Consider the following 24207-nt stretch of genomic DNA (forward strand, 5'->3'; position numbering starts at 1 on the left):
AAAGCATAGCATAGACTAAAAATGCCTACACTGTAAAATACTACTTTAATAAAACAACCTTTACTTTGATGTTTATAGAAAAAAGTTGTACAGTTACTAGCGTGATTGTTGAGCGCAAACTCCTTTCTGCCACAAATTCTAAAGATTTCAAACAAAATGCAATTTCACACAATGAAAGCTCAAACAATTACTAAGAAGATATTTTAAAGGTAACTTTCAAAGTATTTGTTTCCATACTATGAAAGTCAATGGCTACCATCAACTTTTGGTTACCAACATTCTTTAAAATAACTTCCTTTGTGCTCAACAGAAGAAAGCAACTTATATGTTTGGAACAACTTAAGGGTGAGTAAATGACATTTTTCATTTCTGGGTGAGTCAATCAGACTCATCCATGAAGTCTGAACTTCTCGAGTCTGCATGATTGATTTGAACACTGAAGTCAGCGGTGAGGTGGGATTTGGGGGGTTAAATCACGCACAGTCAATCAAAGTTAATCCAGCCTGGTAATATGGCAGAGATCTAACCAAATCAAAAGCCTTTTCAAGGTAAAAGCAAATGACTAAATGGTCCTGCATTCCCACGGGAAATGCTGGAAGCTCTGATATGCCACCGTACTGAATGTGTCATACACATCCGCTCTACCACTGGTGGCTGAAGATAAACCCAACCTATTTCCATAGTTATTAGTCTTCTTTTTACTCCTCGCCAAAATTGCCAAATCAAATGTAACCCTCGCCTTAATTGCTCAGACCTATCAGGATATTAAATGTTCAGTCTTTTTAAATGTTCTGTTACGGTTTATTCTTTGGGCTTGAAATATTTAAAAAGTCACTTAAATCAAATTCCAATTACCAATCTAAAACATCCCATTGGGTTCCATGGTTGTAATTATTTAGGGAAAAGTAACGCTCCAAGTTTCCAAAGCAATTATGAATTAATTAAAACAAGATATCCTCATAAATTAGTAATGAACGTACGTGAACTACATCTCCTTTGTTGACGTTCTTTGCTCATATCAATACTCAAGCTTTAATTATGGCAAATTATGGTCGTGTAATTGCACGTTTTTACTTAAAGGCATGACCTGCTGATGCTATTTGTGCTCAGCATAAAAAAAAAATTCAATACACTGTGGAGGTTTTAAAATGAACCACCCTGCAATCATGCTAACAATATAAAGACCTGAATCAAAAAGGAATGTTAAAGGGGTCTCCTTATTCTCTCTCTCTGTTCGTAGGTGTCTTAGCTTGATGAAAGCTAGGCCAGACAGGAAAGTCTCTGATGTGTTGAGAAGAATACAAAGCAAGGTAATAAAACACTAGCATGAGAAAAACGGAGTGGGACCTTATAAAAGCAGACAAATAACATCATTTTTAGAAAGGAAACACTTAACAGGAATTTCTACGCTGCCCAGAGACAAAGTTGGGAATCAGTTGTCAATGAACTGAATTTAGATGCTTTGCATATCCATTTTCAGAATCACCTCGAATGATTCTTAAAGTCCTGTGACAAAACAGACTACAAAAAAAAAAAAAAAAATACCTGTTTCAAAGATTCACTTTTGAATTAATCTGTTCAATGTGTTTAGAAGTCCTCAATCACCCAATATCGGTGGACACCAAATAGTGTAAAACATTCATCATTAAAACAGACAAATTCAGGATTCACTTGAATGAATGACTGAATGAATTCTACAAAATTTTATCACATTGATTTCTGGCATTATCTACTGAATGTCTCTACAGTCAGACTGAAATATCCAAATATTGAGGTACTGAGGTAAATCTACCAAACGGGCTTATCTATTAACACAACATAAAATGAAAATCGATTTGCATTAAAAAAGAAAAAAAGAAAAAATATTCTGCTGATCTATTTAAAATGATAAATATCAGTTTTTAAAAGTTATGGACCATGAAGCACAAGAAGTCATACGTTTGAATTTCACATTTGCCTTTCAAGAAAACTTCAAGTGGGTTAAATATCTATCCCCAAATTCAACGTGCGTTTTTATTGAACATTAATAGGATAATGAGGCTAAATGTCAGACTTGACACACGCCAGGAGGCAGAGGAACTCCTTGTTCCCTCTGCAGTTTGATGTTACTGTTTTATCTTTTTAGCTGGATGCTGATTCCAGCACCGTGGGCCGATGGATGGAGGATGAAGGGAGTTTGACGGGGGTGGAGAGCTATTTATGAATGCGCAGGACATGCACCGGCTGTGCTCTCATTAAAACTCCTCTCACGGAGGAGGAGGAATATGGCCCACACCCTCTGCAAGGCTTTCCTTCACCGCAGTCTAGGCCAAAATTCACAAATGAAACATGACTGGGAACACTGACCCAGGATCAAGCTTCCACTTGTCTCTTATTGTGCGTATGAACAAATAAAACTATTTCAGAGCCATCAAGCTAATGATATATAATGACACTTTCAGAAGATGAAAACTCCTAATTTTTGGTCAATCGTGTTGAGGAAAGACGATGAAGACCGCCTCCGAATCGCAGATGGAAAAGACAGATTTGGCATTAAATCGAGTTGAAGGAATGTTTCTCTCCATCTCAGTAATAGGAAATTAAAAAATCTTCAGCGGCAGCTGTGTAATTAGGCCTGTAGATCTTGGATCTTGGCCACTCTCCACCGCTTGCCACAAACTGGTTCTCATAAATGAGATCGCCAGGTCAGAGCACCTGTTAGGCAGATTGAGAACTTTTCATTATCATAGAAAACAGCTTGGCAACATCTTTTCAACAGCAGGACACCGACCCAGACCACAAACACATACTGTATGTGGCCTGGAAAATGAACGTTTGAATCATGCTGAGATGATGTTAGACATGACTGTGATTCTACAGTCATCAGTTCTTCAGATTTTAAAATGCTGGGAGATTTGAATCTCAATTTTGCACTTTCACTGGATAATAAAAAAGAATATAAAACAGCATATAGATGTAAGGTGTGGTCACATTAGCATTTCAGCAAAATTGTCTACAATGGTGTAGTGATGTATAAAGCACAGCTGAAACAGAAGTAACTTTTAAACCGAGTACAGTATCTTTTATGTTGAACAAAACATGTCTACAAATCCTTCAGCAACACTTAAAAGAGGTTTTAAAAATTGATTCAATGATTTAAATCTTCACAAATATTAATTGTATCAAGGAAGTTGTGATATTTTAACTGGAAAATCAGATAAAGTATGTGTTAAAAGTCTCTACTCTGCAAAGTCTTAAGGTACTTTTAAATATGTAAATTATATGCTGATGAAATCTTCACATTAGAATATAAAAGTTTGCTTCAAACAGCTATTTTTACAGTCTGCTACAAGATTTACCACACTGTGGTTGGGTTACTTCACATCTAAGAATAAGTCTGACGCACACTTGGCAGAGGAGGCAGTCAATTTATTCCAGAGTCCTACGACTAGAATCCCAAAACAAGTTTTCAAGACACCATCACAATGACCTTATAGAGACTCGGCCACTTGCAGTCGGAAGGTAACATTTCATTACACAGAGAAATGCCTGAGATAGGAGGCAAAATCCCACTTAGCCTTTCATCACAGAAAAGCTCCCCTGGAATCCTAAACAGGCCCCCAAAAAGACAAGGCGCTTTCAGGGAACAGCGATACGCGGCTAAACCCAACCTGCATCTGCCTGGCGCAGGTGCCCTCTAAGACGCTCAATCCCATTTGGGACGCCCACTCTTGTTTTTCTATTGCTGTGGCTTCCTGTGAATAGCAATGAGTATCACAAACAACTAGGACCCTGGAAGCCCTCAGCCATGTGCTTACAGCCTCCTATAAGGCCTCTTTGGTTTTAAAACATCAGTCATAAGTCAACATGTGTCAAGTCTGCCTGCACGGGCTTACCTGCTATAGACACTACATGTATGGAATTATATTGCGGACTTTATTCCAAATTGTATTTGCAATTGCGTTTTCAATTTGTGGACACATTTAATGTGACATAATCCAAACGCAAATGCAAATCGCGCATTACCGTTTGCATTTTTGTTTAAGCGAACGCACAGTGTCTGCCAAATTTTAAATGGAAATGCAGGTCTGTTTGCAATTGTGTTTCCCATATCTTACGAGCTGTGAGCCTGTCATATTTAAATAGCAATATTAATTACCACATTTGCCTTTACACTCTCTCTGCACTGTGCATGTAAACTGCCAAAACTGAAATGGAATCGCAATTCCTTTTGCATTTGAATTTCCAATGTCTACACGGAAACCTGTCAATCAAGTGACAGGGGTGGGGCCATTTTATTGGGCGTGTTTGCATTGGGAAGTGACGTCACTCACAGTCGACGGTAATAAAAGAGGCAATTGATATAATATTTCGTTTCATTTGTAATGATTGTATATATACACATTTCCCTGAACTAAGTACATTTCTGCTGCTATTATTATGTTTAAATGAAAAATGAAAGGAGGCAGTGGTATTTCATATCCTTTTTGTTTTATTGTAAATATACAGTGAGGAAAATTGCAGAAAATTTCCAATCAAGGAAATGTGACCATATTAACTTGTGACCTGTGTTTACCTATTATGAAAATAAACCATAGCAGACCACTGACTACATTTTATGGTTCATGATGTTAAAGAACATTTCATAACGTCTCAGACAACTGTACATTTGTGTCTACTGTGTTTTAATTATAAACACTATCGATTAACTCATATTTACCATAGTAAAACATGGTACATTTTAGTATGATCGAAGAAGAAACATCTTTTTTTCAGTAAAGCTTCACAGGATAGAAAAGATGAAGTAATTTTTAAGACAAATCCTTAACATTATTGGTTATTACATATTTAGATGACAAAGTCCACACTAATTGATTAATAATTATTTATAACCGTCGACTGTGAGTGACGTCACTTCCCAATGCAAACACGCCCAATAAAATGGCCCCACCCCTGTCACTTGATTGACAGGTTTCCGTGTAGACGTTGGAAATTCAATTGCAAAAGGAATTGCAATTCCATTTGAGTTTTGGCAGTTTACATGCACAGTGCAGAGAGAGTGAAAAGGCAAATGTGGTAATTAATATTGCTATTTAAATATGACAGGCTCATAGCTCGTAAGATATGGGAAACACAATTGCAAATGGACTTTGCATTTCCATTTTTACTGTGCGTTCGCTTAAACGAAAATGCAAACGGTATTGCACGATTTGCATTTGCATTTGGATTATGTCACATTTTATGCGTCCACAAATTGAAAACGCAATTGCAAATACAATTTGCGATTCCTTTTGAATAATGTCCGGAATATCATTCCATACTACATGTGTACAGCTTAGCAGGGAGATTCAAGATGTAGTAATGGAACGTAGAGAAAAAGATATTATGTAACATTCACAGGTTTGGTATTGGTAAGATTTTTATAAGTTTTATATTTGTATATATTTATAAAATGTAATTTATTCCTGTGATAACAAAGCTGAATTTTCATCATCATAACTCCAGTCTTCAGTGTCACATGATCCTTTAGAAATCATCCGAATATGCTGATTTGATACTCAAGAAACATTTCTTATTATTGTCAATACTGAAAACAAATGTTTCATAAAAGATACATTTTTCAGGATTATTTAAAGAGAATTTGCATCTATACTCATGTAACCAGACCTAATGTATAATAACCAGCAGCTTACACTGGACAAGAACCGCCCACTGATTGACATCTGTAAGAGCCAATCCAAGGGGGGTTTAGCGATTTATCTTAAATTAATTATACCACAATAATAAAACTGAATAGAAAACTGTTTAAAAATAAATAAATAACAAATAAAATGTTTTTAAAGAATACAGAAAAAATGTAAACAAGTCAATAAAACAGCTGAAAGTAAATAGAAAATCAGTACAGACTAACAGAATTAAGAAGAATATCTAGTCTACGTGCTACTTAAAGTATAAAAAAATACTTCAATGTCTTTCAAAGATTAAGAAAAATAGAAAAAGATTTTTCTTTGAAACTTTACATTTTTTCCTTCACAACTACACAACCTACGGTCCGTGCGGACTAATTGCATAAATGCAAATAAAGAAATGTGTGCTCTTACTCTTGGAAGATGTGTATAGCCAATCGGATTAGAGTTTACTAGACTAAGAAGGGGCTGTGGGTGTCTGTAGGTCTGCCATCAGAGACTAATTATGTCTTTCAACACATTCAACTCTTATCCAGTGTGATCTAATCAATGAAAATGCACATTACAATCAGGTGTAAAGAGTCTGACATTCCTTTATTTCACAACGAAAATGGAAAAGAGCAATTGTATTCAGATCTGGCCTGAAAGTCCTTTGCAAAAGCAAGCAAGCATGAACAAGACATGCCGTTAAAGACGCCGCTACTGCCTACCTGTGGACGCCTTTCATCTGCTCTCTAGCCGAGAAATAAACTGCTGCGGATCATTCATACTGTTCTACAGTCTATCAGGCGCTTCATTAGCCATGCAATGAATAAAAGATCAGTGGCAAGAAGGAGGGATAGAAAAAAATGAGAAAGAGGACGGGAGAGCACTAGGAACAAGAGAAAATGAAAACGAAGGAAATCTAAAACAGCAGCGGACGAAATTACCTCCCAAATGTTCATGATTGAAACCCAAAGCTCCCTCCCTGTATTATCCACCATCTATGGCAGTTGAATATACTAGATTGGAATGTCACCGTAATTGTTATTCCATTACTTTTGGCTCAATCAATAGCTTTCTATTGAATTAGGAAAAATTGCTGGGATGTGCTTGTGTTTCATTAACTTTCGTCATCGACAGTGACTAAAAATTGCCTTGCTGGCAGAAAAAAAAAGAGCCGCAAATACTGTTTTCCTAGTCATAAAGAGACAGGAGTTTTTTTATGTCTTCTAAAGAGGCAGGTTGGCAAAATGCTTTATCGTGTGCTGAAAGGAGAGAGTGATCAATATTTTATCATGGTCTATGACCACTACAAGACCTCTCCAGATGTCAGGGCAATGGCATTATGACAGACAAGAGGTGCATCATGTAAAACCAGCTTCTCACACTATCAATAAAGTCAGTGTCTTTCTAACTAACAGTGACAGATTACATGACCTGCTTACCCAAAACATCCACAAACTTACATCAAACCGCCATGTGACCTCGACATCTCTGGCTGTCATTCCTACAACTTCAGCTAAATTTAGGGAGTGATTCCCCATCAAACACACAAACAGAAGTGTTCTCAGTGTGGGGTCTGACAAAGCGCTGTGTAACTTATTTGTAGACGCAGCGGGAGGGGGAGTGGCATGCACATATTTTTACACCACACTGTTTCAACACAACAGCGGCCATCATTGTGCCTCAACTTCCTACTGTTATTTAGTGTCATATATAGCCAGCAGCTACTGATACATTTGCCTTTGTTTAATACAATAAAAACAGAAAATTATAATCACATCATGGGCTACATCTCAGGCACTAAATGTACAAAGGTGATTCATAGGTGGTCAGTAGTAGTATAGTATAATTATTAATAATAATAATAATAATAATAATAATAATAATAATAATAATAATAATAATGTTATTATTATTATTATTACTCTATGTATTTTATAGTTTTGTTTTTAATATTCATATTGTACTTATACTACTACTACTACTAATAATAATAATAATAATAATAATATAAATATATTATAATATTATAGTATTGATATATTTTTTATATTTTTATCATGAAAATATGATACCTTTATGTATTGATACTACAGCTACTATTACTCTACTACTAATAATTATTATTATAATAACAAATATAAAAAATTATGATGATAATTATTATTATTATTTTCTCTCTGTAATTATAATGTTATTATATCACTATGTTTTTAATAATACCTTTATAATAGTAATAATAATTATTAGTAGTATTATTATTGATACATTTATGTATTCATTATTTATATACTATCACTACTACTACTACTACTACTACTACTACTACTACTACAGTATACATTATAAATGCATTAATTAAATATAAATAAATGCACTATTATTATTATAAATGTTATTATTATTGTTGCTGTTGTTGTTCATTTCAGATAACACAACTATTAAAACTACCTACAACTGTAAATAAGATTTGGTATGTATGTATGTTTATATGTATGTGGTTCTGCAAGCCAAATGCAAACACAGTTCCACTTGTGTCACTTAATACGTGGATGCATACACCAGATCTTCCACTTCGTAAACATGTCCAACACTGGACAAATTCCATCAACTCCACAAAACTAAAATGGGCCAATTCAACGTTACAGAAAGAGTCTCCAATCGATAGCACACGGCCTCATTTCAATGACATTATTTATGACTGAAGGCAGCCACCCAATACATAAAATGGAAAACGCAAGCTAAGCCGTTATTGGGAAAGATTCCCGATTAACACAGCACATCGAGACCTTTACTATGTCAAACGTTCATATCTGCATCTACACTTTGAGGTCAGCCTGCTCTATATTGATCTTTCTGCCATTATGGTTATCATAAAGAGGGCCTCCAGACACATTATGAACATCAGGGGTCATACAAATGAATGCTTCCCATTACTCTACTCGGGACAGTAGTGGGTCAGTCCATGTTAGCACACACCGAGATCAGTAATGTGCTCCTCCAAAATCCATAATTTGCACATTAGCAAGAACTTTGCTTTCTTTCGGCTGATTTAACGAGTTGTTAAAAGGTTGTCATGTCTAAAATATTATTGAAAATAATAATGTGCATGACATGCTCATTCATGCGTGTGCTTATGTCACTAATATCATAATGTAATGATAAACAAAAAGCTTTTTAAGCTCTCAAGGTCAAAGGAAAAGTCACAAAAGGGCTTTTAATAAAAAATAATAATAATAATAATAATACACACTACAATAAAAGAGTTTTGTAGGTTAAGAATGTCAAACAACCATTTCTGAAAACACTGGTTTCTTTTGATCCAACACCTAAGGCTCTCAAAATTGACAAATTCCACCTGCGCTTTTGTAAATAAATAGGCAGCAAATAAAAGAGGGACTTGCTTAGACTTCACAAGGTTCATAAATGTTTTTTTTTTTATCTTTGTTTTTTTTTTTTTTTTTTTTAAGCCAATAAGTCTGTCATCCAAATTGTTTTCAAAACAGAAGTTTTGTTTTGCATGAGTTCAGTTGCAAAGAAGACAGAGCTAACAATTATTAAACCTCAAGCCAATAAAGAGAGGAAGCAGCGCTGATACTACTGAATTTTATACACTTTTTCGAAGTAGTTAAGCTTCTAGTTCTTAAACCATGTAAAATGAGCTTCAGGTAATTAGGATAAAATAAATAGGATAGCTGATTTTTATAAAAAAAAAAAAAATTAATATTTAGGGATATTAAAGGATTTAACCCTTTTATGAATAAACTAAACACAAAACTGTTGAAAGTAATCTATAAAACGAAATAAATCTATAATTCTCCTTCATTCAGACTGAAGACTTTACTAACCCCTTCACAAATAAATAAATTAAATAAATAAACAACATTCGTTCGTCTGACCTAAACAAAAACCAGTAAATAAAAACTGAACATACTTTTAACTGACTGACAGACAGACAGACAGACAGATAGGTAGATAGATAGATAAAATTTAAAAATAAAATAAAATAAAAGTGTCTGAGACCCAAAAAGAACGAATGACGTTTTTTGTAAAGAATAGTTTTGTCTGTAAGTGTAAACATATATAGAGAGTTTTTTTTTTTTGTTTGTTTGTTTTTTAATCTATATTCAGTTCTCATGAAACAAAAATCTTTTTAATATTGAGCCTGATCTTTCAAGATTCAGTTTCTGAGACCCTGAGGTACATTACATCTGTTTGGAAAGGATTCACACTTGCATGTTGACGTTCATGGGACATCTACAAATCCAATAAATATCATATGCATTTCAGAAAGCCCATGGCAAGCATTTCTATAGTGTCTCAATATCTCCAAGACCTATTATTGAGGTATTACAACCAGGTTATGAAACCCCAAAAAAAGGCTAATGTAAATTAAATCCTATTGCGTTTCCTTACTCTGATAACAACCCTCTTCACCCCTTTCAGACTCTCCTAGCACAACATATGCTATGGATGATTTCACAGCTTCTAACATGGTTTCCAGCAGCCACATCCAGACAGACCATGCTGAAATTAGCTGGCCTTGCACATAACCACACCTGCCAGCACAAAATACGCCTTACAAGTCACAGATCATTAAGCATTACCAACCAAATATTGAGGATGCATAAAAAGCTTAGTCGACATTTTGCCTAGTTAAAAGGAACCAAACTCTCCCTTCCTGGTCCTTTCTCGAGAAAGAAAGTTTGATCATCACATAAGGAGTGTAATTATGGATCCATTTGTGCCCTGAAGCTATTGTTTGATTACTTGAATGCAGCAATCAAGCAGGCAGGCGACCGAAGTAAAATGAGAAAAAAATAAAAATCCTTCTATGCACAACGACGAGCACAACACATCAGCATACAGTAGAAGCCATTTGAATTTCCATTCAAATGTTCTTCAATGAGTTTTTTCTTGCTTTTTCCATCTATCAGCAGGTATGTGACACTGCTGATGGCTTTTATAGGTGCCGATTTGCAACGGCCGCTTTACTTTGAAAACGCTTTTTGAAAAGCTCCAGTGTAATTGAGCTTCGGAGATCTTTCCAAAGTGACGCCATTTAGATTTCAGGGAGTCATTTTCAACTAGGCCTATCTGAAACTGTTGCTAATCCACTCTTTTTAATCACACATGAAATTAGGCTCTCAGACAATGGTCTACAGACACAGAGACCCCTGGGACAGCTGAATGGAGACTGAATGGTGAATCAACAACTTGTTTTCTTACGTTAGTCATCCTGTTGCACAAAACCCTCCTGCACAATATTGGACTCTATGTGCCACAAATAAACCAAATAATAATAATAATAATAATAATAATAATAATAATAATAATAATAATAAATGAAACAATAAAAAACTGATTTTTATTTTATTTTTATTTAGATCAATATTATCATTGAAATTTAAGATATTGACCCATTTATAAATAATAATAATAATAATTTTGTTTAATATATATTTTTACTTTAAGATATTAACCCTAAATATATTAATAAATTTGGGTTAGAGTTAGAGATAGGGTTAGTTCAAATTTATTAAAAACTCTTTAATAAATAAATTAATTTTAAAAAGTAACATTTTAAAGATTGTTAACCCTTTAATGCATACATACATAAACAAAAAATAAATAATGTTGAAATAAATATATATAATTGTCCTTGAAATTGAAGATATGATTAACCCTTTTAGAAATCCAATTGTTTCAATTACTCAATTAAATTAATATATAATATAATTAATAAATAATCTATAATTGTTATAGATTAAGACAGACCATTTGTTGCAGCATAAAGACTTAAATAAGAGGGATCTGGAATAGTGTTTATATTCTGGCCATCCATTATGACATTCCATTAGCAAAATAAAATAATAGTGCTGCTAATACATAAATATCATTATTGAGTGTACAAAAAAAAAGAAGACAATTAGCATAATGGATAGGCTTGATGAAAACAAATGAGCAACACTAAGTGTACTCGATTACGCTGATGTAAAACAAACAGAAGACTGCAACAAAGCTGGGAAAAACATCCATATATTGTTAAAACTGCAAGCATGACAAACTCTATTTTGGGTTGTTCTCACTCAAAAATTGTACAAAAAAATGTAAAAATAGATGGACCTCAATCACTTGTGATGCCATCAAATATTATTTCACATTAGTCATATTATGCAGTGGCCCCGGAAAGTAATTTACATACTGAAAATCGCATGTTGGAGATGCTATTGCAAATGCTGATAGTTGTTTTCACAGGACCCGACTTCATTTATTTAATTTTATATATTTTTTCACTTCCAAGGTGGTTTTTAGTGGATGCATGAAATCAATTTCCCTCAAGTAGGCACAAGTGTCATATACTCTAAACTGTGGTTTTAACTTAACATTTCACAAACAGAGGTGTTAGCTTTCATGAAAAGTGTCTTTATTTTATCTTCATTTAACTAAATAGTGATTTGATAAACATACATAAATATAATTACATTATATTTATAACTAAGGTTTCCAAATATTTTGGGGGCAACTGTAAATCTAAAAAGTAGTAAAATTGACATATTAGAATTGATTTCACGTGGCACCAAAGACTGGAGTAATGATGATGAAAATTCAGTTTTGCATCACAGGATTACATTAAATTTTAAATTATATTAAAATATAAAAACATTATTTTAAATTGTAATAATATTTAACAATATTACCCATTTACTGTATTTTAGATGAACTAAATGCAGCCTTAGTGAGCATAAGAGACGTCTTTGAAAAATATTAATCTTCATTGAAATATCTTACTGACATAAAAACTACTGTGATATTATTCATATCACACTACTGTATATTGGGCAAGTTGTCACTGTGGGAACCTGCATTTAAATTGCTAACAGCATAATGGGAAATTTAACAGCTCTCAAGCCAAAAAATAACTAAAAATGGCAGTAATGAGAAACATTTATGTAAAAACGCTGATCATATGACAGCATCCCCATGTGACAACTTGCTCATGTCTCCTCTAAATGGCCTCCAAGGTTTCAGCTGGCCTCGCTTTATATCTAATAGTAATACTAAAGCTAGTTGGCCTGAAGGAGGAGAATCGCCATCATTTGTAAATTGGTCAAGGTCATGTGAATACAATAGAAGTGGGTTGATGACTCGTCGGGGAATGCCAACTAAAAATATAGGCCACTTTTTCAGAAAACTCTCAATCCTGCTCCTGAAGTACCCCACATCACACTGTGGATGTCAACCTTTTGATTTATATAATGAACTCATTAGCTGAGGCTCCAAGACCAGAATTGGGTGTCAAATAAGAAAACACCCAAAATGGGCAGCACAGGACTAGGATTGTTTCAAAAACTGGCAGACTTACAGGAGCTGTCCACCATCAGAGGGTGCTGAAACCTATACAGCTACTGCACAAAAATAAATCTTTAAAGCAAACAACAAGTCAAAAGCAAATAAGTGAGAAAGGACTTGCACACTTAGAGAAAGCTCCCTGATCAGTGTACTCTGGCTTTGCAGTTTAGACGCTGGAAAAGGTTACCACTATCCCCTCTAGTGGCCTTACAAAGTGACTGGAGACAGAGCTGTAAAAACGTCTCCCTGTTGAGCTCATAGATCAGTTGGCATACACTATTATGCCGTTTCCTTGATAGAATGTGATGGAAAAAAGTGAATCCATCACAAAGCGCTTTAGAATTATCATGGCATCCTTTTGTAGACAATTACCATTAAACAATCAATCATGAATCAGGTTTTTGTTCACCAAAATGCACTCTTTTGTTTTCATGCGCTGCACCAGCGTTGATATTATTCAACGAAAACATGATCTGTCTTGCATTTTTCACATTTGTAGCTTTAAATTATTGATATTATGTAATGAAAACAGAACCAGACTGATGGCATATGTCCGGGAGAATCAGTGTTAAACCATGATGGCCCATTTGAGGAACATTTTGAGAGAGTCGGAGAACTGATGTCTTTATATGACAAAACTAATAGCTTTTGCAATTCAAAATGTCATTATTTGGCATCCAAATCTGGTTGAAGACAACAACGTTAATGTTTTCTTTGCTCTAGGCATTATTATTTAGTTGCTCTGATCAGCTGAGGGCCATTACGCAGCTCTCCTATTTTTCCCAAAACCATCAGAGTCCATCAAAAACGCCATCATATAGCTATTACAGCATTAATGTTTCTATCTCCTTTTACTTACCCAACTTTAACCTTCTAATAGAAGTCAAACACTGGAACATCAGTTTTGAAATTATTGCATAAAAGAGATCTGACTTAAATTCTCCATGCATTTCAAACTCATGTAAAGCCTTTTTTCCTCTCTCTCTCTCTCTCTCTCTCTCTCTCTCTCTCTCTCTCTCTCTCTTTAATAGCACAATACACCTTTGACGAATGTGACAAAATTTATTTTGGGATTCCTGTCTTGAATACAAAGACGCTTCTATAAAGACTCCTCTCTGTAAAGTAAAAAAACAAAAAAAAAAACGTTGCATTTAAGCTCAGATGTTGCAATTTTTTGTCCCCAATCAGGTGTCATTTATTTTGATTATTATTTTTTTTTTTTTTACATTGATTGTGTACTTATATGGAGTAAAAAAAATCTGTTTCCATTTTATTCTTGATTTAACATGAACATTCAATTGCAATCCAACTAATTAACATTTTATATCAATTTAAGATCGTTTTAGCTACTTCCCATCATTAAAACCCTTCTAATCATCCCACACACCAGCACAAAGCCTGGAGTGAGTGGGAGGCTGAGTTGATCTCAATGCACACATGGACTCAACATGTGATGGACACTTGTGCGCTTGACTTACATGGAGGAGATGTTCTCAAACAGGTCCGGGAGGCTGTTAGTGGTATTCCCATCGTTCACGGTGTCCTGTAGTGCCAGGAGGGGAAAGAAATTCCCTTGATAAGACTCATTGCAAAAGATGTTCGTGGTAGAACAACGGCAGGTCGGTGGGCAGTCCAGCATGGAGCTCATATAATCTTGGAAGATGCTGAGGAGAAACACGATCCTCCACCAGCAAACGCGGGGTGGGATGGAGAATAAATCCATGTCTCCAGGTGCTTCCCTCACTATTTTAGCTCCTCACTAATGTTCAACGGCTACAGAATCGAACGCGCTCCGGGTATCCGTGCGGCGATGCGAGAGCGCGCGCGGGTGCGTGGATGAGAGTGAAGGTATGTCAGATCAAGAGATCGCAATAAAGTCCCCAAGAAAACAGGGGAAAATACTCCGTCAATGTAGGAAGGGCTCAAAAATCAACCGTCCCAGCCTGTTCTCCTCTCCGGGCTGCATGGTACAAGCTTCCCCGTCTCCTCGGTGCTGTTTGTCGCGTAGTTCCAGGTTGTTGGATCCCCGGCTTGAAGACTAAAGCGTCAGAGCGCAGTCTAGTGAGAGAGAGAGAGAGAGAGAGAGAGGTGGGGTGGGGGGGGTGAAGGAGGGAGAGAGAGGTCCATGCTCCGAGCATCAAGTCCCACCTACTGGGCAGATTAAAAACTGACGCACCTGCAGAACGGCAAAAGCGATCAAATCTGCTCTGGAAAATAACGCACTCTGCAACAGGCAAAACACTGCTGCCAAACACTGACAGTATTCCACTATGGTCATATATTTTCTTACATTAAATAACTCTAGAAATATCTTTCATCTGTCTATCTATGCATGCATTCATTACTTATGTATGTCTTACAATAAGAATGCTACCAAAAGAATACAGAAACCCATCCAGTTTTTTTTTATTTATTTTTTTATATATAGTCTCCAATACATTCAAACATGAACAACTGATCTGTTAAGCTTTATTTTTGCTAATACAACTTATTAGGAAGCATTACAAAAAAAATAAAAAATAAATAATAATAATAATAATAATAATAATAATAATAATAATAATAATAATATATATATATATATATATATATATATATATATGTGTGTGTGTGTGTGTGTGTGTGTGTGTGTGTGTGTGTGTGTGTGTGTGTGTGTGTGTGTGTGTGTGTGTGTGTGTGTGTGTGTGTGTGTTATAAGACAGTTGTATCTGATATCTTAGCAACATGGTAATTGTCATTTAATAAGCACCAACTTCTCAAACTAAATGGGAAAAACAGCCCTTTGGGGTCACAAACATGAACACTCATTCTTCTGGTTTGGAATCATGTTTTCACTCAACTGTAAGTTAATCTCTGATGCTCCAGCTCTTTGAACTCTGAGTGGTACAGAGTCAAAGTGTCCTGCCCCACTAAGCCCTCACACAATTAATGTGTAACCACTTAGCCATCTGCACATTCAACGCTAAATCACCAGTGCTGTGTGGTGATGTCTTCATATAGCGTAGCAGGAAGTTCTACTATTGCATAAGCAAAATATTTTTTGGAGTATGAAAACAATATCAATGAGGGCACTGGTCCACTTAAGGCCACACAGAGTATGTCGGCCTTTTGTCTACACTCCTGCTATCCACACCTGGGCATTTCTAAATCAGTATGGTGTATCTGAAGATCTACCCAACAAGGAAAAACCAACACGAGACTGCTAGATAGACCTCACAAACCTCTTGTTGACATCTGGGGTTCTTGTCCTAAGGTATATTGGACTTTATTTGTAATGAGAGTATCTGTGATTAACTGTGTCTTTACCGTCTGCAGATAAAGCTACCTGGAAGGTTGAAAGAATTTACGTGACATTCCTTGGAGATAAAAAAAAAAAAAAAAAAGTATGCAGTTGTTCACCTCGATTGATAGTAAACTCATATCTTACGACTGCACGTGTGAGTCCATAACAATTTATGGAAAGGGAAAATGGTTTATAGATACTGCAAGCCCAACGATGTAGGTCAACATATAAATTATATTTCTGTGGAATAATGAACAAACAGACAGGCTGATCAGGACCCGATTATTATATGGGTACTAACTAATTAAACTTGTAATTGACCTTTTAATGATGTTGCTACAGGTATTACAGGCATTTTGGCGAATATATATAGATATGAATGTGTGTATATATATATGTGTGTGTGTGTGTGTGTGTGTGTGTGTGTGCGTGTGTGTGCGTATGTTAATACATCTACCTGTCTATCTAGCCATATGATCTATTTCTGGTAACACCACAAGTCATACAATGGAAGGTCACTTGATAATTTTTTTTTTTTTAAATTAAAATAAATACTTTAAAAATGATTTAAAATTAATTAATTAAACATGAGTTTCAACATAAATCTTTAATAAGTCTCTAATAAGTCTTTTTTACACAAGAAAACTACACTTTTACACTAAAAGTATATAAGAATGAAAGCCCAAACATCTGATAAAAACATCACAATAATCCACAAAAGCCCAGTTTATCAATTGACCTCTTATGAAGCAAAAGCTGCGTGTTTATAAAAAACAAATCCATCAAGACATTTTTTACTTCAAGACCTGTCCTCCATCCATAATATTGCTTTTCTTCAGTGAAAATGTTGTCTTGTCTGAATACACACAGATCAAGAATCACTTACAAGCAAAAACAAGCCAAAACAGTGGTAATCAACTTTATGTTGGTAGATTTAGGGCTGCACGATTCTGGATAAATTGAGAATCACGATTTTTTGATCTCATATAGAGATCACGATTCTCCTACGATTCTTTATTATTATTATTACTATTAACATTATCATTATCACAAGTATATAAATTAATTATTTTATTTTGCAAGGATTCTTTAAATTGATCAAGTGTGACAAAGACATTTATAACAAAATATTTCTATTACACACAATTATTGTTCTTCTGAACTTTCTATCAAAGAAACCTGAAAAAAATCTACTCATCTGTTTTCAACATAATAATAATAATAATAATAATAATAATAATAATGTTTTTTTTTGAATGGCAAAACAGCATATTAGAATGATTTCTGAAGATCATGTGACACTGAAGACTGGAGTAATGATGCTGAAAATACAGCTGCACACCACAGAAATAAATTACATTTTAAAATACATTCAAGTGAAAGCAGTTATTTTAAATGGTAAAAATATTTCAAAACTTTACTGTTTTGCTGTACTTTGGATCAGATAAATATAGTTTGGTGAGCAGAAGAGACTTTAAAAAAACATTACACATCTTATGGTTCAAAAACTTTTGACTGGTTGTGTATATATAATATATTTAAAACCCCAGTTTTTTTTAATATTAGAATGATGAAAAAGTTGTTTAGATCACTGATTCAACGACTCACTCATAAACCTACTACACTTGTTTCATTTCTGGATGAATCAGCGTTTTTGAACGATTCTCTTGAATGAAAAATTAATTCATTGACAAATAAATTAAGACACTTGTCGCCACCTATTGGTGAAACAATGCAATCGACACAAACGTTAATTAAAGCGCAGTACTTTCAAAAGGGGATTTGTTATATTTTGATCGCTGCCATATAGACATCAATGTTTATATTTAAACTATAAACTTTATCCCAGTATTTCTGTGATAATATAAATGACTGTAAGACAGATATAATACTGTGTAGTTGAAAAGACTGTTTGTGAAGATGTTTCTTAACCAAACATGGTAAGAGCTCTCTCTGTGTCAGCGGCAGTGCGCGCACGGATTCGAATGATCCGGTAAGACTTTGTCAAAGGTTTAACAGACTCGGGGAATCGTTGTCTTTTAGAAATGAGATCGAGAGGGTGTCTGAATCGAGATCGCGATCTTTTAACGATTAATCGTGCAGCTCTATGTGGATTTTAGAGAAAGCATTATTATGGGTTATGAACTCATCTTGTGTCCAGATGCAACAATTTAAAAGTTAAACATTTTAATAATGGATTCGTTACTTATAAACATTCAGCTTTTTGCTTCACAAGTCATGTGGATTACTTGTGGATCATTGTGATGTTTTTATCAACTGTTTGAACTCTCATTCTGATGGCACCCATTTACTGCAGAGGATACACGGCTGAGCAAGTGATGTAATGCTACATTCCTCCAAATCTGTTCTGATAAATAAAACAAAGTCATCTACACCTTGGATGGCCTGACGGTGAGTACATTTTCAGCAAATTTTTGGGGTGAATTATGCCTTTAAATTAACTGTAGAAATTCTATAACCATTAAGTTCAAATATTTTTTTCAATACTAGTGCATTCTTTTATTTATAAAGTAGCACAATCACAGAAATCCTGTTTATTTTATTGAGGAATGTGTTTTATCTGTTGAGAGAACCATGTTGTATAAAACCAGAAAAAAAAAGAAACTTCATCTTTCCCTTCGCAATCTCATTTCTTCAGCTCTCACTTCCTTTCTTCTGTGACATATTAGGCATTTCTGGGTCTCCATAAACATGACAATGGAACAAATTTCTCATTAAAATTCTCATATAATGAGTAATGATGACTGGCACCAGTATCTATTGTTTTTGAGAGTGTCGTAATCCAACAACAACAAAAAAACAACTTTCACTAGACAGGAAATGTTCACATTGCAAAGAACAGAGGACGGAATGTGTAACAGCGAAAAGGATTATCTTTTTCAACAAATTGTATTGATTTTATTTTAAGCATTGTTAATCGCTTAATTAAAATGTTGAATGTGCCATTAGCATTAGTATTGACAGGACTTAATATAGAAGTACTGAACTGGCATAGAGACAAAGATTACATTTCAATTACATATTTTAATTTCAAACTGATTCAATAACACCCTAATAGTTTAGGGCAAGGGTCTTCAGCAAGACATGCTATTTAAAAAATGATGGGTTAATCCAACCCAACTTTGGCTCAAATTTGGACTAACCCAACTTTTGGGTTAAAAATTTAATGTAAAAATGTAACCCAGTGGTTTGGATTGGTCCATATTTGACCCAAAGTTGGGTTGAAACAACCCAGCTTTTTATTTTTAAGAGTTGTATTGTAATCTCAAACAAACTTCTGTGAAAAAATTATTTTTAAATAGAATATTCCTTATCCAAATATTAAAGGAACAGTTCACCCAAAAATTAAGTTTTGCTGAAAATGTATTCATCAAAGATGTAGATGAGTTTGTTTCTTCAGCGGAACAGATTTGAGTCCTCCATCCATAGTATTGCTACCTCTAACACATCAGACTTTCCTTTATACTGCCCATATAAATACTGTATAAAACCTTTTTTCTTTTTTCTTTTTTTTACCAGTTGTGAAATCATTTAAGTATATAAAAAAATTACATCTTTTTTATTGTTAAAATTCCTTAATGATGTGCTTGTGAGAAGCAGATTTACATAAATTGATTTACTTGAATTTAATTAAGTCTACTTGTGTTATTGTGATGTTTTAATCAGCTGTTTGAACCCTCATTCTGACGGCACCCATTCACTGCAGAAGACCTATTGGTTGGGCAAGCGATGTAATGATACATTTCTCCAAACCTGCCCTGATGAAGAAACAAACTCATCTAGATCTTGGATGGCCTGAGGAGGAGTAAATCAGTTTCTTTTTTTAAAAGAAAAACCTGAAAAGGAAAAAAAAATGTTTTGTCTCTCCCACAGTATAATGAAAATAACAATAATAATAATTCAAATACACAAAAAAGTACCTGCAAAGCCATTAAAATATATATTTGTCATAAATGTTGATATACTGTAACACCATGTTCATGTTATTATAGGACAGAATTAGTTTTACATAAATATAGTTTAATACAGAAACAATAATGCTATAAAAAAAATTTTAATGATGCAATATGACCTATTTTAATGCAGTAGGGCACTAAGACAAATGGAGGAATAATACTATGAATTAGTAACAAATAACCACAGCTAAATGCAGGCACATCAAGCCTCACTTTGTTTTCTCCACAATCGCCATTGTGGTCACATGATAAATATTTGATGTAGAATCACTTAAGCTTCATCCTACACCAACTAACCTCAATTTGGCCACATTCTGGTAGATGAGCAAACACGTTAAAAGCCCCGGTTAAAACAGCACACAGCAGCACACATACTAGACACATTTTATCTTGCTTAAACCATATCTAATTTACAGAGAAACATGAAAAAAAAAAAAAAACTACAGAACCAGTTATTTCTAAACATGAGTTTAATGTAAAACATAAAAGTATTAAAAGAGAAAAAGCCAAATTGGGTTACCAAAGCAGTTTGTTCAGATTTAAACTTTATTTATGTACCCACTTCTATGCTGCATACAGTAGGCTTCTTTATTTGGCTTAATGGTTCTTTGGAGATTAAAAAGGTTCTTGATGTTACATTACAGATTCTTCAGATCAGCACATTGGTTCAAATATCATTCATTAGCAGGGGAAAAGCAGTTCTTTTATTCTTTAAAGCACCAGTTCAAAGATGCAATACATATTTGTAACATAAGTAAATCAGCCAATTACTTTAAAACACATTCTTAATCTTACTGTAAACTACAATATTTATAATAACAGTAACATATTTGTATGAATACTTTTATTCAGCAATGCATTAAACTGAACAAAAGTGACAGTAACCACTTTTATGTTGTAACAAAAGATTTCCATTTCAAATAAATACGACCTTCTATTTAAACAATGACGGAAAACGTGTAACAATTTTCACCAAAACATTAGACAAGCACATCTGTTTTCAACTTTGGTAATATTAAACGTTTCCTGAGCAGCAAGTATATTAAAATGACTTCTGAAGGATCATGTGACACTAAAGACTGGAGTAATGATGCTGAAAATTCAAAGGAATAAATTACATTTAGCAGTATATTAAAATAGGAAACCGTTATTTAAGTTTGTAATAATCTTTTGCAATATTTCGGTTTTTTATATATTATGATCAAATGATTTTATCAAATAAATGTATAATTTATAAATAAATACAAAACAAATTCTTTCTTCCTAACTTTTCCTCCCAGTCATTTATAAAAGCTCCCCCATTTCCACTCACTAACTCGGTAGTCTTTATCTCATACATATGCTGACCTGCCCGATCTTTCCTCATCATGAGAGATACAGAGGAACAGAGCCACAGAGCCGTGGGGTTGAAGCCTGCTTGACAGAGCGGACGAACAGAACCATCTGTCATCCTCACTTCGTACCTGTTTCCGATGCAGGTCGCCGTACATGAACCATGTGTGCACATCCAACATTTAACACTGCGAATGAACACCAATGCCAGCTCTGGGGTTGTAGTACTGTAACTCATACATTTATGAGTCCTTTGATGTTATTTTAATTCATTTTCCCAACATGCACCTGTGTGCTAAATGTGTTGTGTGGGGCTAATGCGATACACACAGGTGTGAAATATTACTTAACCTTTCTGAAATAAATATGCTATTTCTCTCAAGTCAGTTTATGTGGTATTCAATAAATTGCTTCCTTTTTTTTGCCCCACAGTGCTTTATATTGACAGGAAAAGTCATTTACTTACAAGACCAAGTCTGAAATGATTCTGTTAAAAACCTTGACAATATATTTTGCCAGATAGTCTCAGCTGTCTACCTTTTAGAGCATAAACGAACATGCTATTGAAAAACCACTTGACCTCATCTTACACTATAACATATGCCAACTTGGCCATATTTTATGAAAGTAGCTCTGTGAACCGTAACACGTTATTCAGAATTGGTCATTTTAAATAACAGTTATACAATTAGTAGACACTTTTATACAAGGTGACTTACAGTGCATTCAGGCTATACACCATTTTACCAGCATGTATGCTCCCTGGGAATTGAACCCATGACCTTTTGCACTGCTAGTGCAATGCTCTACCACTGAGCCACAATAAATAAACATAAATAAAAAATATATAGTTACTGTATGTAACAAAGGAAGTAGTCCTAGACCAGACTTTATGATAATAGTAAGAATGAAGATATATATATATCAGCCTATGTAAGACTGCATGGAGGAAGGCGATGCTTTCATTTCATACAAAAAAAGAAATAAATAAAATTATAGAGACCACTTGTGAACGGTTATGTTTGATGCAGGAAAATCATTATAAAAATCACAACTTGTGAACATTCATTGAAGAAAGAACTTAAATTAAAGCTGCAGTAGGCAACTTTTGTAAAAATATGTTTTTTTACATATTTGTTAAACCTGTCATTATATCCTGACAGTAGAATATGAGACAGATAATCTGTGAAAAAATCAAGCTCCTCTGGCTCCTCCCAGTGGTCCTATTGCCATTTGCAGAAACTCCATCGCTCCCGGTAAGAAACAACCAATCAGAGCTGCGGTCCGTAACTTTGTTTGTGTTCAAAATGTAGAAAAATGTATATAATAAGCGAGTACACCATGAATCCATTTTCCAAGCCGTGTTTTTAGCTTGTCCTGAATCACTAGGGTGCACCTATAATAAGTGTTTATATTCGGACTATTTTAGATTGCTTCGGGGATACCGCGGCGGAGTAACCCAGTACCTTTGTGATTCTTCATAGACATAAACAGAGAGAAGTAGTTCCGGCTACGATGTTCTTCCGCAAGACGCAAGCAGTTCTGTTTATTAACCGCTAGAGCGTCAAAAGTTCCCTACCGCAGCTTTAATAATTATTCACAAATAATCTTGCTCTACATCTATAGTCACCATTTCATTGTATAAAAAGCAGGTATATTCTGCTAAATATCTCTTTTCGTGTTCCACTAAAGAAAGTCTACAGGGGTAAACATGAGGGTGAGTAAATGATAACAGTTCTGTCTGAACTGTTCATATATGCTTGAATTCAAGATCTTGAAAACATCACAAATTACAGTTCTTTGATGAAACATTTCATATTTAAGTGTAAAAATAAACATGGTTCTTCTAAGCAAGCCCATTCAATCCCAAAAGACTTCTCACTTCACACTTTCCCTTTTGAAAGGGATAAAAAAAAAAAAAACAGCAGACAGCAGTCAATCGCAGAGGATTTGATCTGCTTAACTGCCAGCTTCATTTGAAATCCTCACACCAACGTAAAGAAATGCACTTGTGGCAGGAAAAAAGAGGAGCCTTTCAACGGCTTTTTGTAATTTCTCACATCCACCAATGGCGAAAATGTAAGCGATAGTCGAGCTGTCGGTCGGATGTCGAGGTTTTCAAAAAACCACTTGAACATCAGGTTTTTATTTTTTTGGCAGATGCACCTGCCTCTTCAGGGAGGGCGAAATAATAACTCGACTCGCATTTGTAGATTCCGTTCCTTCCTTAATTGCCTCTTCATGTTGCCTTTTCATTCTGCTTGTCAGGAACATCGTTCTGCCCTCTCATTACTCACGTCTGTTTGAAGTTTCGAGAGAACTGTCATCTATTTCTGCTGTTAACATCTCTCTTCAGTGCATGTTGCATTAAAGTGTTCGTTTCCCTCCAAGATGGGAAAACAATTATAAATTTGATCTTATTTATATTGATGAGTGTTTAACTTCCTATCAATCAAAAGACAGAAATACTGATTTAGCTTTAGCTTATGTTTCAGATTTATAAATAATGTATAAAATCGTTTCCCCCTCTGTGGCAGTACCTTTTGTGCAACACACCTTCAAATATATTTAAGGAAAATATGTACTGTATATTTACCCACCCTCATGTTGT

At 34.6% G+C, this 24207-nt stretch overlaps 1 protein-coding gene across 3 annotated transcripts in view; it reads right to left on the reverse strand.

The window, feature by feature from the left end:
• LOC127947250 (NT-3 growth factor receptor-like) overlaps positions 1–24207 on the reverse strand; it is a 248372-nt gene that overhangs the window by 166075 nt on the left and 58090 nt on the right. For 2 of the 3 annotated variants that reach the window (XM_052544243.1, XM_052544242.1), the window contains exon 1: positions 14483–15027. The exons of the other annotated variant lie outside the window; for it this stretch is intronic. In XM_052544243.1, the coding sequence (XP_052400203.1) occupies positions 14483–14727 (245 nt within the window). In that variant the 5' untranslated portion in view covers positions 14728–15027. Of the gene's footprint in view, positions 1–14482; positions 15028–24207 lie in introns of those variants that run through there. 3 annotated transcript variants of the gene reach the window in all.

This window comes from Carassius gibelio, chromosome A25 (genome assembly GCF_023724105.1).
Source record: "Carassius gibelio isolate Cgi1373 ecotype wild population from Czech Republic chromosome A25, carGib1.2-hapl.c, whole genome shotgun sequence".
Classification (NCBI taxonomy): Eukaryota; Metazoa; Chordata; class Actinopteri; order Cypriniformes; family Cyprinidae; genus Carassius; species Carassius gibelio.